Below are 16,350 nucleotides of genomic sequence, written 5' to 3'. Positions count from 1 at the left end.
TGTATTCGCATTAGCAACTGGAAGCAGAACATAGAAGTTGATGTCATTAATTTCATTATGATAAATACTTCACCTCTCCTCATTTGTCCTTTGATACGACTGTAGATTCTGTGTTTTCTCACTATGACGGGACGCGAGCTCAGGATGACTAGCCTTTTTTCTTTTTCTTTTTCTTTTTTCTCTGTCTAGATGATGGAACCGACTACCAGGAGATACTGTTGGAGATGACGGGACAGAAAACTGTCCCTAACATCTTCATCAACAAGAAGCACTTCGGCGGCTGCGACAAAACCGTGCAGGTGTGTGTGGATCAGCTCGTTTTAAGGAGTTCCACTTCTGTTTGTCTGTTGATTGATGAGATCAATGCGCAGAGCAGTTTTTCTTCCTCTGTAGCCACTAAATAATGGGAGTATTCAAAATGTTGTTGTTGGCAGCAGAAAAGGTTGAGGTGAGGTGAGAAATGTGAAGGTGTGTCAGTGGATTGGCAAACAGGTTGCAACCTGGAAATGTTGGATGAGTTCATTCAGAGCTGTTTGAACATGTTTCAGTTGTAAATAAAGAAGGAAAAACCACAGAAATGAGTGAAGAGTTCAAGAGCAAACTGCTGAAGCCAGCAGATCGGGCAAAATATAACTTAGGCACCGTTGACATTACATCTTTTTCAAGTGAGAACACAAAACCTTAGCATTATGGATGTCCGTTTACATGACAACTGTGCTCCAAGCCACTGAAAAACAAGTGGGACTTTTTAAAAACTCTCCGTCTCTGTGGAAATGAAGGAAAAGACTTTTCTGAAACACTGCCACTGTGCATGCACACCCCAACTGTAGTAAATAGTTCTGCTCAGGTTCAGTAAATGTATAATAATGGCTATGTTTGCATCCAGAGTGTCATGACTCTCAGTCCATATTCTCCTGGGACCTGATAGTTTTTTAGTCGACAGTCACCGTAATAACAATCCAACTTGGTCGTCTGTCCATACCAATGTTGATGTACTCCCACTGTAGACGTAAGACAGACTAGAAATTATGTTCTGCCAAAATATCAAGAAGAGGAAAAAGATGGTTTGTACAACACCAGCAATTAAGTCACCAGACACATTTGGACCAGCAGAGTTAGATCCTGGAAGATTGTACTCTGAGCTGTGCTACATGCTACTTGCTGAAGAGTTTCGAGACTCACACGCCAGCAATGCTACATGATTAAGGTATGACAGATTCGTTCATTAACAGAAAGCTGGTGTGTGTGGCAGCACACAGTGAGCTCGCTCCCTCCATCTGGTCTATAGAACGCATAGAGCAGTGTGTAGATGGACGCTCCGCACTGCACTGTGCGTACGGTGGACACAGTAGTACACTGGAGCCTTCATGGTTGTTGGAGGTGTGCGTAGTGTCTAGCAGGTTTGATTACTTTCGATGTACTTCTTCTTTAAGGGAAAGGAGATAAAATGTCCCTTTTGAATTTGTAGATTATTGGCTGTTTCTAACTCTACTGGGTAGTTTTGTGCATCTTATCTGGTCTTTGAATGAGTTGATAATCCTGATGGCTTCTGACCACACCGGGGTTATGGTCCATCCACAGTCTTATCTTCTCTTTTGGCTGGTTTTTACTGTACCCAGTAGGATTCAGATTCCAATCCAATGCTGGTCCGTAGAAAAACTTAAAACCAATTTACGCACACAGTGCAGAAAGCAGACATTACAAACCTTTGTTATATTCATCATTAGACCTCATTTCTTAAAATCCATCATTCAAATGATCTTTTCAAGTATAACCAGTTACTCAGATATAAAGTACTCCCATCCTCATGAAATTAATTGATATGCACCACAACAAATGTATTTTAGTGCTACAAACAAATGATTCTCCATGAATTTACATATGGAAATTCCCATTTTAACTAAGCAATGACATTCTCCCTATTTTTAACACTAAACAGCTCTTACTTATTCTTCTTAAATGCACATCTTTTTTTAATCTTTTCCTTTTTTAACATCAGATGAACTACTTCACTATTTACAGGATATGTGCGTTCTTGCAACCCAAAATTAAATAAATCAAACTATATCTGCCACAAACAGAATGATACTGATGATACTCTCTTAACAAACTTAATTTCAACGAAATGAGTGTACTGCATGTTTAATAATGCATCACAGCTATTCGCATCATGGCTAATGCTATTAGTGATATCCACTAGCTAACACTATTAGCAACCTTTTAAGACATTTAACATAAATTACAATCGAAATCTGAAGTGAGCGTTAAGTGCTGCACCACCCTATCATCACTGTTAAAGGTCGAACAAAATGATGTCGGCCCCCTCTGGCCGAAGAAATTTGGTTCGGCTGTGCCAGCCATCCGGGCCGAAGTGTCGGTGCCGCACTGCCAAAACTTTTGCACTGCCGTGTGCTGCGCATTCATGTTAGCTCTCGCTAATGACTATCAGTGATATTTTAACCATGTTAGGCATGTAACGTCGCTACTGTATGAGCTCCGCAGCTCATTAGCATGTCGGAGGGTGGACTTAAGTGACGAGCCTGGACACATCATTAAAAGCGGTCAGGTCCTGAGGTTTAAACCAGACCAACATGGAAGCTCAGACACAAACTTTCTCTTATTACTGAAACAGTTCAGCGAAATGTATTTCTGAAAACATTGGAAGCGAGAAAGAAGCTGCGCCATTGAAAAGTTAAAATGCTGCTTCATAGACTTCTGCCTGCTTAGAGGGGGCGTGACTTACGAGTTCAATAGCTTCTTCATGGAGTATGAACTCTCGTGCCGGCAGCTGGCTGACATCACAGTCCGACTATTAGGGAAAGAACCCACGACCACTGGGTACGATTTTCTGCTACCCCTCCGTTGAGGTACCGAGCACCGAGGAACGGGTCTGTGAGGAGGAGTGACAACACAGCCATCTGCTGATTGGTAGTGATGATCGACACACTCGACTTGCCCGCAATATTTAGGTAGCTCATAAACCGTAAACCTCCCGTTGTTGTTTACATACGCCGCTTTGTGCTCACTGGTTCATTTGTTAACTGGGTTTATTGAAACGTTGATGCGATGTTGACACAACATCGCGGTCTTTTAACGAGATACAGATGCTCCTCTCAGCAACAGGAGCTGGATGCTGCTGTTTACAATGAGAAAGTTTAACCTGAGTCACAGAGAACAACTTGGACGGCCGCCGGCCGCTTCCATGTTCTTTGCTGGACGCGTCTCAGTCGTTCACAACCCCGCCTACACTTTTACCGTACTTTCTGTGGTGGGACCGCAAGTTTGGCCTGGGTGCGCTTTGCCGTACTGTAACAGCGGCTTAAATTAAATTAGTATCTCGCTGTTTTACTTTCCGGTCCGTAAATGCCACAAATGTTTGACTCCGTCCACATTGTTAAACGTTTACCCCGACGTTGCTCCGCTCTGTGGTCAGGGGTTATTGGCTCCTCGTGTTCACTTTCATTGGTAAGGATCAAATCGAGGGAGTCTTCAGCTTGTTCAGAGTGAACTTCCAAGATCACGTCTCTGCCGGGATAATTAGAGATCATGCAATGCGCTCTAACAATAAGAACCAGGGTAGGTACACCACCCTCTGTTCCAGCGTGAGACTACACCTCAATTTGCCTTATGATTAAGTAACCCTGCTCTGTATTCATGTGGGTTACAACATCATTTGCATATGCAGTCTAAATAAGGCTGTATGGCTTTTAAACAATTAGTTGTATCAGTACTTGGTATCGGCAAGTAGCTAAAGGTTACTATTCCTATTTGTTCTCGTCCATGAAAAAGTGGTATCAATGCATTGCTACTTATTATGGTAAACTCTCACTTGTGATCAATCTGAGCTGTATTTGTCCTCTGAACTAACGGTAGTTGGTATGTCAAGATTATGATGTGCCGCATGTATATCAACTCCTGTCACCATCAGCTGCCATGAAAAAACAAACGGTCTCATCTTATCGAAGATACAGTCCAGCTGAGCTTCTTTGTGCCTCCATAAGTTGTACACGGCTTGTGTTGAATATGCATGAGCACCTTTCTGATACAACACTTTGTTAATGTTTCAGGCTCATAAAGATGGCAGCCTGCAGCAGCTGTTGAGTGGAAAAAACGAAGACTACGACTACGACCTGATCGTGATCGGAGGAGGATCTGGAGGCCTGGCGTGCTCAAAGGTGACCGCACCTAACCATAGCAGGAAGCCTGCTGTTGTTGCTCCCTTGATTGGTGTAATTTCCCGAATCAGTGAATAACTTCTGGTTGAGCAAGTCAGGAGTAAAGTATCTGCTCTGTTGACAACAGGAAGCCGCCACGTTGGGGAAGAAGGTCATGGTGCTGGACTACGTTGTGCCCACGCCAAAAGGAACCACCTGGGGTAAGGCGCTTCCTGTTCCTGCACCAGTCGAGATGCAGAAAGTCTGAAAGCTAACAGTGTGTCTCCAGGTCTGGGCGGAACCTGCGTGAACGTGGGCTGCATTCCCAAGAAGCTGATGCACCAGACCGCCATGCTAGGCACCGCCATGCAGGATGCCCGCAAATTCGGCTGGGAGTTCGGGGAGACAGGTGAGGATTCAGAGCGGCGGCCTCGGAGGTCCCGGAGGGGGGACGTCAACCCGCCCATCCGCGGTAAATCGGCAAGTGAGAGTTTAGACTCGGTACCGCCTTCCGGCCAATCGTGCTCATGCTCGCTTCTCATTTGTCCTCAGTGGAACACAACTGGGACACGATGAAGACAGCAGTGAACAACTACATCGGATCTCTGAACTGGGGCTACAGGGTGGCGCTCAGGGACAAGAACGTCAACTACGTCAATGCATACGCCGAATTCATCGAGCCGCACAAAATCAAGGTAACGACTTCCAGATGATCTCAGTCGGGAAACGTCGAAAGCAGGCTTTAATTCAGGAGCCACAAAAAGAACAATTTTATCTGCATTGCAGTGTTGTTTTTGGCAGCCATATTAGTTTTAGTCTTAGTCTTAGTCTTAGTCTTATGGACGAAAATGCTTATTAGTTTTAGTCATATTTTAGTCATTTTCAAAATGTGTTTTAGTCGACGAAAACTCAAAGCGGTTTTAGTCTAACTTCAGTCAGGTTTGTTTTGTTTTTTAGCATATTAGTCTAACATTAATTTAGTTGAATAAATTTTCGAAATTGGAGTCAAGGTTTACAGGTTGTATCAGGTGTTGCAATTCATGAAACCAACAGTGAACCATAAAGCTTTCACGTAACCAGATTCCTTTCTTTGGCAATTGTGGCTTTATTATTGAGAATTTTCAAAGGTGCAATGAACATACACAACTAGTTTTGTCACGATACCAACATTTTGGTACCGATACCACCATGTATTTCGATCCCCGGGTGAAGCCAAGTTTCAGTGATCACCAGAACACAGCAGTCCCGAACATAGCGATTTCCAGCGAGTTGTAGTTCCAGGTTGTCCACTTTATGTACCAGGGATCTGGCATTGCAGAGAAACAGGCTCGGTAGAGGTGGCTTGTGTTGATGTTTCTTTAGCCGTAGCATAACACCGGACCTGCAGCCCCGTTTCTGCTTCCTCTCCCTTCGCCGTCTGCGCCGCCTCCCAGACCCAATAACAATCCACGGAGAGCCCGGTGGTCTCGCTATATCCTCTGGGATGTTGTGCTTGTGGTGAAAGTCGCTGGAGACCGATATCTGGCGATGGAAGCCAGTATCCAAAAGTGTCTGGCGGGTGTACCGAATGTTTGCCGAGCCGGTAGTGCACGCATACGTAAGAAAGAAGTAAAAAAACAACAGAGAATAGCACTGAGGAGGAGAGCCGCTAGCCGCCGCAACCGTGCGCACCGCCATCTTGGAATCCATCCAATATGAACGAATCCATTGAATTGATATTTTAGGAAATGTTCTGTCTGTACAGTAATATAATGATTTAAGTGTGTAATTGTGAAAAATGTTGATGTTGATGATCACGCCAATATGGCCACAGACAGTACCGTGTAAACTATTTTTTAAAAATGAACATAAGCTGCACCCACTATATTTAAAAAGAAAAAATATATTTGTACATATACAGTATAGGCCGCACTTGTCTATAAGCACGTGTGTCCATGTTGTAACAGGGCATGAATTTCACTGTGGGATTGCAGTTTTGTTTTGTTTTTGTTTCTTTAAAACAAGTTTTAAACATTGCTTCTGTGGTCTGGCCACGGCCTGGCTGAGAGGGCAAGTCAATTACTGCAAAAATACACAAACAGTGAGGGCTTTATCTGTGGTCATAAACTATTTGCTGATTGTGATTGTGAGGAGAGGAGATTTTCCTCTGAGGATTATTGGTCAGCCCTCGAGCGCAGCCACAGAGGGCAGAGTTACATGATGCACCTGAACAGTTCACCCATGTATTGTCGGCATGGATCGCGTTTACCAGTAAAAAAAATCTCGTAATTTTCGCCGGACCTGATGAGTGTGCAAAGTTATGTATGCTAAGGCCCTCAAAACCTGCTGACAAATAATATTAATAATCCCTATGGTTAGGGTCCTATGTGCTCAGATCCCAATAATCCTTACAATCCTTACAATTTCAATCACAATTTCAATAGGGTCCTTCAATACTTTCAGTGCTCGGACCCTAAATATGAGGGAAAATTTAGGTTTTGATAAAATTAGGTTTGTCCTCGTGGAAACAGGAATTTCTTAATATTTTTGGGATTGTGGTTAATGCATTGATTTCATGGCACGTTCACCTCATCCACAACCAAGTGCTGTTTGTGGACTGAAGTGAGACCAAAGACTTGAAAGTCTTGTGTTGGTTTTCTAGTCTGAAGCTTCCCTTTGTCTGACAGGCCACAAATAAACGAGGAAAAGAGACTATCCACACAGCGGCCAAGTTCATCCTGGCTACCGGTGAGAGGCCGCGGTACCTGGGCATCCCAGGAGACAAGGAGTACTGCATCACTAGGTGAGTGCGCAGGTACACACACTCTAATGTGATAGCTGTGTTACCTGAATCCTCTTTGAACCAGAGGGTGTGTTTTCTCCTGCTTGTTTTCAGACACAGATACAGCCACACACACACACACACACACACACACACACACACACACACACACACACACACACACACACACACACACACACACACACACACACACACACACACACACACACACACACACACACACACACACACACACACACACACACACACACACACACACACACACACACACACACACACACCTTGTTAATGACTCAGCAGGAAGCCTTGGCTCAGGGAAATCATTAATCTTTTGCCTGTCAAAACCTCTTATTCTCTGGTGTGTGTGGCAATAATGTGAGCAGCCGTCGCCTCTCACAGAAGATTTATAAAGACTCAAAGTGTGTAAGAAAGAAGAGACAACTGGAGTTTTACTGTTTGAATGTGTTTTGTTGAGCTGGAATCTGGTGTTGGTCATAAAGTCCAAATTGAATCCATTCAGTTCGTCACTAATGAGGAGCTAAACACATTTTCGAGAACTCCTGCTCCAAATATTTGACATGACTGTGTGCATGTGACATGTTTTTCTTATTAGGGCCCGACCGATAGGGATTTTTTTTGTGGCTGATTCCGATATTACGAAATAAAATTTTTATTTGAAGCTTCTTCAGAAAAAAGACAAGCTTGTAACAACAGCTGTTAATATGTCAGCAAACTTGAATTACTCTAACGACGCGGTTCCACCGCACATTCTGTCGCGGAGCGTCATGTGGCGGGGCGGGTTTTCGCGCGGTCCAACTGAAAAGTTGTGGATACTACGGAAAGAACCCGAGACCGCCGGCTACGATTTTCCGCTACCCCGCCGTTGAGGTTCCGGGCACCGAGGAACGGATCTGTGAGGAGGAGCTGCAACGCAGCCATCTGCCGATTGGTAGTGACGATCGTCACTCTCTACTTGCCCACAATATTTAATTATTTCATCGGCCATACGTAAACCCTCATGTTGTTGTTTACATACAGCGCTTTGCGCTCACTGGTTGATTTGTTAACTGGGTTTATTGAAACGTTGAGACGCAACACAACATCGCGTCTTTTAACGAGATACAGACGCTCCTCCGTCAGGAACAGAAGGAGTAAATTCAACACAAGCTGGACGCTGCTGTTTACAATGAGAAAGTTTAACCTGAGTCACAGAGAACGACTCGGATGGCCGCTTCTGTATTCTTCGCTGTATTCTTTAGCAACGCAGCACAAACAGCAGTGTTTCCAGCTCTAACACAGCACGAACGATTGGGACTATTTTCAGGGAGTTTTACATGGAGTAGGACGCAGATTCACGGAGGTGTGAATCAACTGCTCCTGCCTGGAGGAGCTACTTTTCATTGTTTTGATGGCGCAGTCAGTGCCGTTCTCCTCGGCGCGGTGACGTCTGGCAGCAGAGCGCCGCCTGGCTGTACTACAGCTTTGCAAACATCCATGTTGATGTGTCGCTTTGCTGTGTTTTGAGCGTTAGATCCGTCCATACAGCGACATGCTGTCATGAAAATTTGGATAGCACAGCGCTACTACGCTAGCCTGCTAGCTGGCTGTAAACTGTGGAATGGATTTCCTGACTCATTACTCCGAGTCTCATTGAGACCCACTTCAGGAAATCCATTTCACATTTTGTGGCCAGCGAGCAGAGCAGCAGCAGGGAAACACTTGTGGAGTCATTTCAGTAACAGTAAAGCACAGATGAGGCTCATGGATCGGAAATCTCTGCAGGTTGGATCGGAAATTTCTAATTTTCCACTAGTCCCACGGACTAGCCATCGGAAATGTATAGTAGCTGGCGGACTGGCGTTGATCAACCCCTATATTATTGTGGTCACAGCACCCCTAAAGGCCTTGCATATGTGCTACATGCCCTTAAGCCTCGTGTTGAACTGTGTTCATAGTGACGTGTGAAAGGAATGTTGTTGTTTTTTTGTTTTTGTTTTTTTGAGAATGCCTGGGTCAAAAAAGATAATTTCGGCTCGTGTGAATGTGGCCTCAATGTCTTTGCTATTAACACTTTGATGACAGGTGAGAAGAAACCTTTTTCAGAAACCAGACTCAAAGGTGGAGGCTTTCTGCCGGCCGGTTGGGGTGAGAGGATAGAGGAGAGAAAATTATAGGACAGACAGATTGGGGGAGTGGTGCAGACCCTTGTTTGGGTATGGGCTAAGAAACAAACCCTGGTTTGGCTTAGGAACCTGTTTGTGAACTTTCTGTTGTTATTAGCACTTAGCAGGAGAAATGCAGTATTGAACTGTCCTGTGCATCTCTGAGACAAACTGACCATCAGTGCAAATGATGCTTCGGCGTAAAGAAATGGCTTTTCCATCCCTCAGTGACGACCTGTTCTCGCTGTCGTACTGCCCGGGGAAGACGCTGGTGATTGGGGCGTCCTACGTGGCGCTGGAGTGCGGCGGCTTCCTGGCCGGCCTGGGCCTAGACGTCACCATCATGGTGCGCTCCATTCTGCTGAGAGGCTTCGACCAGGACATGGCCAACCGGGCCGGAGAGCACATGGAGGAGCACGGGGTCAAGTTCCTCCGGAAATACGTCCCTGTCAAGGTGAGCGAGCGTCCGCAGGACGGCCGTGGTTCGCTGGTTTCGGTAACAAAGCGTCTGCCAACAAAGCAACAGGTGTCGAGCAGACTTTGAACCCAGAGTGTCTGCATTTGATTTATTGTTGAACCATCTGGGGTCGACAGTTTGATCCAAAGTCTGAAACGGATTAATTATTAAATTAACCGGATCACCATTTCAATGTAAAGTGTGAGTGTTTTTTCTTTCTGCAGTCCCTAGTGCAGGTAGAAAATCTCATGAATTAATAATTAATATTAACAAAGAATTAATATTTAAGCCATCTTTGTTCTCTCTGCGTTCATGACTATATCAAACATTTACAATTTAAAACTCAGATCTCAGACAATCAGAGTGGCACCTGAACGTCTCTCAGGAACCAAACAAAACTTGTAGGAATCTCAGCAGAACATTTATCTGTTGAATTAATGGAGAAAAAAAACAAATATACCTGAATTTTATAAAAAATCATCGAGGTTACGGTGAGATTAGCTTTGAATCGCATCGAAACCAAATGTTCCACTCTTAACAGGAAATGAATCGTATCTTACACACAGTTAGTAAACAGATCGGTGATTGGCAGTCTTCAGGTCGATTTATACTCCATAAGAACAAGACGAAAGTTCAGCACTGCGAGGTCCTGCTGAACAAAATGACGTCATTTTCTTCGGTCACCTCCCTCTGGCTGAAGAAATTTGGTTCAGCTGTGCCAGCCATCCTGGCCAAAGTATGTCAGTGCCGCACTACCAAAACTTCTGCACTGCGAAATTGGTGAAATCAGTGAAGTACCACATTTTGAAGTGACGCAATGACGTGGCTTTCACTTTGCTCTGTTAACGGTGGAAAAAGAACCGATTCTTGGCACCGGCTCTGAACTAACTCCTGGTTCTTTTTGGTGGAAAAGTTCTACCAGTGCACCACTGCGCTGCGTGGGAGGCTGTGTGTTAACGGTTAAAAGCTGTCCATGCATAACGATTTGTCCGCTCGTCCCAGGTTCTACTGTACACATATTTTAAACGGCTTTGAGCAAACCGGCCATTATTTTTTCGGCCATCTTTTTTGAAAATCTACCATTCAGATAGCGGTTGGACGGCTCGTTGCCAAAAACAGTACACTGAAAAGGACCTGCCAAAATACTACCTGCATGTTCAGTCTCTTCCACTGAGCCCACCCTGCCCCCCTATTGGCAGATGTCCTCGCGAGTGCAGGAATCTGCTGCGACGGTGAAGACTTGCGGCTGTGTGTATTCGCGTCAGTTAAAGAAGGGAGATAGAAAAAAAAAAAAGACATTTGAAGGAGTGGCGTAAAGGACTTAGAAATGGCGGCCCCCCACTCCTAAATGCATGTAGAGGAAACACTGAACCATGTCATTGTGAAACATTAAATTTATGATGTGAAGAATTGTGAACTTAATGAAAAAGATAGACTTATTTTAATCTTTCACAATCTGACTGTTCAGCAGAAATCAGAGAAGATGTGTTTGTTGATCTTCAATAAATATTAAAGATTTATTCCCGGTCTTCTTTTGTTTATCTTGTACAAAATAAAGCTAAAATGGCTTTAAAATGGGAAGAAGTTGCTTTATAACTTTCAGACCCCCAAACTTTCAGCTGAATTAATTGTATACTGTTGCCGCCCCTGATGTTGTGATTTTGAATCATACTTTTCTTGCATTGAGTGTTTTTTTTTCTTCTTTTTCTTGCACACAGAAATTTTATTTGACTTTTGGATTTGACCATGTGACTCATGTGATTTTATGTGATGTGTAAATTTGTGTTTTTCTCTTCATTTGAGCCAATTCAAAATGTTAATATCTGCTTAAGATGATACATTAGCCAGTTTGGTTTTATCCATTGTTTGATCAGTGGGGGAAAAAAGGTATCTGTTACGGACAAATAGTGACGAATGAAAATGCAAAGCGAACAAGGTCCAATAAACTGGTGCCTCCTGTTGAAACAGAAGGGAATTACCTGATAACTTGAGCAAGATATTAAAGCAGCTGTTTCCTGTTGTGCTGCTTTCTGAGGCGACTGGTTAATGAGATAAGACAGTTAATCCAGCCGCTTGCTCTGTTCCCACTCTTTCTGCTGAGTCATAATGACGGATGGATTCTATCAGAGCTTGGTTCCAGAGTGACATGAGGTTACCAGCTTTCTCTGTGTGACAGGTGGAGGAGCTGGAAGTAGGCACTCCTGGCAAGCTGAAGGTGACAGCCAAGTCCACAGAGACCGACGAGATCATCGAGGGAGAGTACAACACTGTACGTATTGTCACTTCTCACACACTCCTGAGCTTATTGGAGAAGCAAGCAAAGCAACTCAATCATCCAATAACTCAGGCTGGAGTTTTTAATAGGTTGTATGTATGATAGTAATCTTATTTTATACTCAAATTTTGTTGAAAGAAAAGTGAATCAAAAAAAAATAAATTCATTAAGTTTAGATCAGTGGCATCAAACATATGTTAGTTCAGGGGCCACATACAGAACAATTTCATCCTGAGTGGGCTGGAACGGTATAATTGTGCCATAAGAACATTTAAATTTCAACGTTGGAAGTTTTTCCCTGTTGTGGTGCAGAGTATATGTGATGAAAATGTCACAAATTTAACTTCAACTTTATTTATATAGCACCAAATACAACAGTCATTTCTAGGTGCTTTTAACGGAGACGCCCAACAAATCAAATCCACATGAGCAACGGTGGAAAGAAAAAACTCCCTCAAATGGGAAGGAGGATAGAGGAGGGAAAAGGATAGGACAGACGGACAGATTGGGGGAGGGATACACACCCTGGTTTGGGTGGGGATGGTAGAAGGAAAAAGAAAAGAAAAAAGTACATATATAGGCCGCACTTGACTATAAGCCGCAGGTGTCCATGTTGTAACAAGGCAGGAATTTCACTGCGGAAATACGGGGATTGCTCATATTTTCATCAATTCCCGCAAATCTGTCTTTCATAGTGCTGGAAATTCCTGCACACAGTGGTGTGTGTGTGTGTGTGTGTGTGTGTGTGTGTGTGTGTGTGTGTGTGTGTGTGTGTGTGTGTGTGTGTGTGTGTGTGTGTGTGTGTGTGTGTGTGTGGTGTGGGTGTGGGTGTGGGTGTGGGTGGGTGTGTGTGTGTGTGTGTGTGTGTCGTCCGCCTGCTGCGGAGAAGCCAGCAGAGAGAAAAATACACAATCACAGTTTTTTTTTTATCTCTGTTGATAAAATATTTTATCAGTTATTTGCTGATTGTGATTCTGAGGAGGAAGGACTATTTTCAGGGTGTTTTACGTGGAGTAGGAGGAGTGAATCACCTGCTTTAGTATGGAGGAGCTGCTTTTCATTGTTTTGATGCTGCGGTCAGTGCCGTTCTCCTCGGTGAGCTGGAGTTTTAAAACGGTGACGTCTGGCGGCAGAGCACCGCCTCGCTGTATAACGGCTTTGCAAACATCCACGTTGCTGTGTTGCTTTGCCGTGTTTTGAGTGTAGAATATGTCCCAACAGCAACATGTTGTCATGAAAAGTTAGATAGCCACAATGCTACTTACGCTTGCTGGCTGCAAACTGTGGAATGGATTTCCTGACTCATTACTCCGCGTCTTATTGAGACCCGCCTCCCTTCAGGAAATCCAGTCCACATTTTGCAGCCAGCAAGCAGAGCAGCAGCAGGGAAACACTTGTGGAGTCAACAGTGAAGCAGACGAGGCTTCATGGATCGGAAATTTGCGATCCGTGAATTACGTTGGTATCGGAACTTGTTACAGATACTGGATCGGATCAGCCCCATCCCAAATAGATAAATAGATTTGTGTGTCATCTGTCTGATAAATATGATCAGAACCAATTTAGTGCTGTACCTTTAAGCCCGATGATATGTTCTAGCCTATGTAATAGGATGTTATGATCAATAGTATCAAATGCAGCACTAAGATCTAACAGACAAAGGACTGGTCTCTGTTCTGGTCCTGAGGCCAAGAGAAGATCATTAGTAACTTTGACCAGAGCTGTCTCTGTGCTATGATGAGCTCTAAAACCTGACTGGAAAGACTCAAATAAGTCATTTCTGCTTAAATGGTCACATCGCTGACTTGCAATTACTTGTTGTAGGATTTTAGAAATAAAGGGAAGGTTGGATATTGGCCTGTAACTTGCTAAGACACCTGGGTCAAGGGTGGGTTTTTTAGGAAGAGGTTTAAGAACAGCAACCTTAAAGGCTTGTGGTACATAGCCTGTTATTAGAGATAGGTTGATCTGATCTATTATTGAACGATTACTACAGAAAATAACAATCTCAAAATGAAGCCATTTTTTTAACTATGCTTCCTGGTGCAAAATACAGTGAGGTGTCCCAAAAACAAATACTATAGCTGTTGCATTGTGGGTGTTTTTACAAACTTACCCTGACAGCATGGCTTTGAAGCTAATGCTAGTTTGCTAGCTTTCAGAGCACGCGTTTCATATTTCTGCTTTATTAATAGAATTTTCATAAGGGTGCCCAACTTAAGGCCTGTGGGCCAAAGCCAGCCCGCAAGAGGCTCCAATCTGCTCAAACCACCAAGCAAAGAAAAGTTTGACTTAAAAACCAAAAAAACAAAACATCAACAAATTTCTTAAGAGTAGCAGACACAACACAACACTGAGATATTGGTGACACAGCTATGAAAGCTAACTACCTCGTTGCTATTAAACTAGCATCAGACCCATGCTGTCAGATTGAGTTTTTAAAAACAGCCATAGTGCAACAGCTGCAGGAGATGTTTTCTGGACATTTCATTGTATTTTGTACCGGAAGGTTTCATTAAAATTGGCTTTATGTTGAGATTTTCAGAAGCAATTGTTTGGTTTTGTGAAATATAGACATTTTCATCGTGTATTCTCCGTATATACTCCTCCTATACACCACAACAAGGAAAAACTTTAAAGTTTAAATTTAAATTTGTTATGGTACTATTTTACCAGTCTGGCCCACTCTGGATAAAATTGTTCTGTTTGTGGCCCCTGAAATAAAATTGAGTTTGACTCCCCTGTTGTAGAGCCAAGTTTTCATAAACATCAAACAAATCATCATCATGAAGTTAATAACTTATAGTAGATTTTACACATGTGGCTGTAATTTCTCTTGGTGCTCTCATGGTGTTAAATACTTGGTATAATGTGCTTTTCTACAACATAATGGTTCACTCGAGGTCAAAAAAACCAGCAACATGTTGCCAGACGGACCTCGGGGTCTGTAATATCACACCGAGCAGAAAGATCTGATGGAAGTGATTAGATAGATATGATGCAACGTTTCCTCTGCTGTCCTCTCACTCTGACCGTCTCTCACTGTGTGTTTGCCCCTCAGGTGTTGATCGCGGTGGGCCGGGATGCCTGCACCGACAAGATCGGCCTGGACAAAGTTGGGGTCAAAGTCAACCCCAAGTGAGTGTGTGAGTGAGTGTGTGAGTGTGTGTGAGAGAGAACGCCTCTTCTCAGGTCATATGTGGCACACTGCGCCTTTAAGACTCGCCCTACAGTCACGGTGATTCAGCACTTTCTTGTCTCCCCACAGCTTGTGTGTGTCAACGGGGTGACTTGCCTGTAATGTGAATACGCTGCTGCCTCTTTTCATTACTCTTTCATTAATTCTTCCTTTGATTCTGACTTCACAAGCAGAAAAAAGTTGGGTGGGTTTTTTTTGTAAATCAGAGAAATAGGCTCGGCTGTGTGTTAATCACCTCTCGGTCTCATGTTCAGGTCTCATGACTGTGTAGTACTCGGATGATCAGGTGTTCCAACCTTAACGTGGCTTATAGAAATACTACGACTCGTACTACATGGTGTGACCTTTCACCCACTTTGTTCCTGTCATGTGATCAGTGTAAAAGTGCTCCGTTGTTCCTAAAGCCAAAAGTTCAAACGTTTTGTTCCTTGTTGTCTGAGATGAGAAAAAGAGTGAATGGTTTATTGATCAGACGGATTTAATTTTAAGGAAAGAAATGTGTTTTGTAAATGTAAAGGTTATCATGGCATTATTTTACTGGTCTGTCCCACTCGAGATTAAATTTAGAGGCGGCGTTTTAGAAGTGTGAAAACTGGGTTTTTGGATCACGGGTCCCAGAGTGGGGAAATTCTAAAACCTCGGCTCAGCGGTGAGGTGTGGACGACAAAGAGGATCACCTTTGGAAAAACAATGACGTCGTCACCCCCCTCTCCCGTCCGCAATGTCACCTAATAACCACAACAATCACAGACTTCAAGCTCCAGTCGAGCTGCAGAAGCTACTGATAGTAGCAGCAGGAGGAGCAGGTCCATAGACCTAGAGTACTCGTATAGTATACTGAAGTGTATAGTCTCAGAGTCTACTTTAAAATTTGTATGTGCTCGGTCTTCTTAATTTTTGGTGTATTTAGTGAGTCACAGTGCCTCGAAAGGCCTGGCATATGTACTACATACCCGTGCTCATAGTGACTTGTGGACAGAATTTATTTTTAGAACCCTGGGGAGAAAAAAAGATAATTTTGTCTCATGTTGATGTGGCCTCAGATTTAGCTGAATGAAGCTCTTCTCTTATACACACTCCCGAACCAGAAACGGGTCGTGTTGTAGAAGAAAAAACTAAAGTGAAGATATAAAATCCCAGTAAATGTTGAGTTTCAGTTGTTTTGTTTCTGGACTGTAGAGTCTGGAAGCTAAAGGAGTGAAAACCACATTAATTAACTTTTCCTTTGTCTTCACACCCATCATGAGACTTTATCCTCCTCTCCTTCATGGGAAACTTGTGTCGGCCAAACTCGGCGGGAGGAGAAACTCTGCACATCTGA

The 16,350-nt window shown here is 43.5% G+C and overlaps 1 protein-coding gene across 4 annotated transcripts in view; it reads left to right on the top strand.

The window, feature by feature from the left end:
- Positions 1-16,350, top strand: part of txnrd3 (thioredoxin reductase 3) — a 29,515-nt gene that overhangs the window by 7,034 nt on the left and 6,131 nt on the right. For 2 of the 4 annotated variants that reach the window (XM_080461640.1, XM_080461642.1), the window contains exons 3-11: positions 190-299; positions 4,068-4,175; positions 4,303-4,375; positions 4,444-4,563; positions 4,707-4,849; positions 6,821-6,936; positions 9,327-9,552; positions 11,732-11,824; positions 14,892-14,968. In XM_080461640.1, coding sequence (XP_080317766.1) covers positions 190-299; positions 4,068-4,175; positions 4,303-4,375; positions 4,444-4,563; positions 4,707-4,849; positions 6,821-6,936; positions 9,327-9,552; positions 11,732-11,824; positions 14,892-14,968 — 1,066 coding nt within the window. Of the gene's footprint in view, positions 1-189; positions 300-4,067; positions 4,176-4,302; positions 4,376-4,443; positions 4,627-4,706; positions 4,850-6,820; positions 6,937-9,326; positions 9,553-11,731; positions 11,825-14,891; positions 14,969-16,350 lie in introns of all 4 variants that reach the window. The other 2 variants (XM_080461639.1, XM_080461641.1) reach the window with 1 other exon arrangement.

The sequence above is a fragment of the Lipophrys pholis genome (genome assembly GCF_963383615.2).
Source record: "Lipophrys pholis genome assembly, chromosome: 4".
NCBI classification, from domain to species: domain Eukaryota; kingdom Metazoa; phylum Chordata; class Actinopteri; order Blenniiformes; family Blenniidae; genus Lipophrys; species Lipophrys pholis.
Note: the sequence above shows the minus strand (reverse complement) of the source record. Positions and strands in the feature narration are given on the sequence as shown.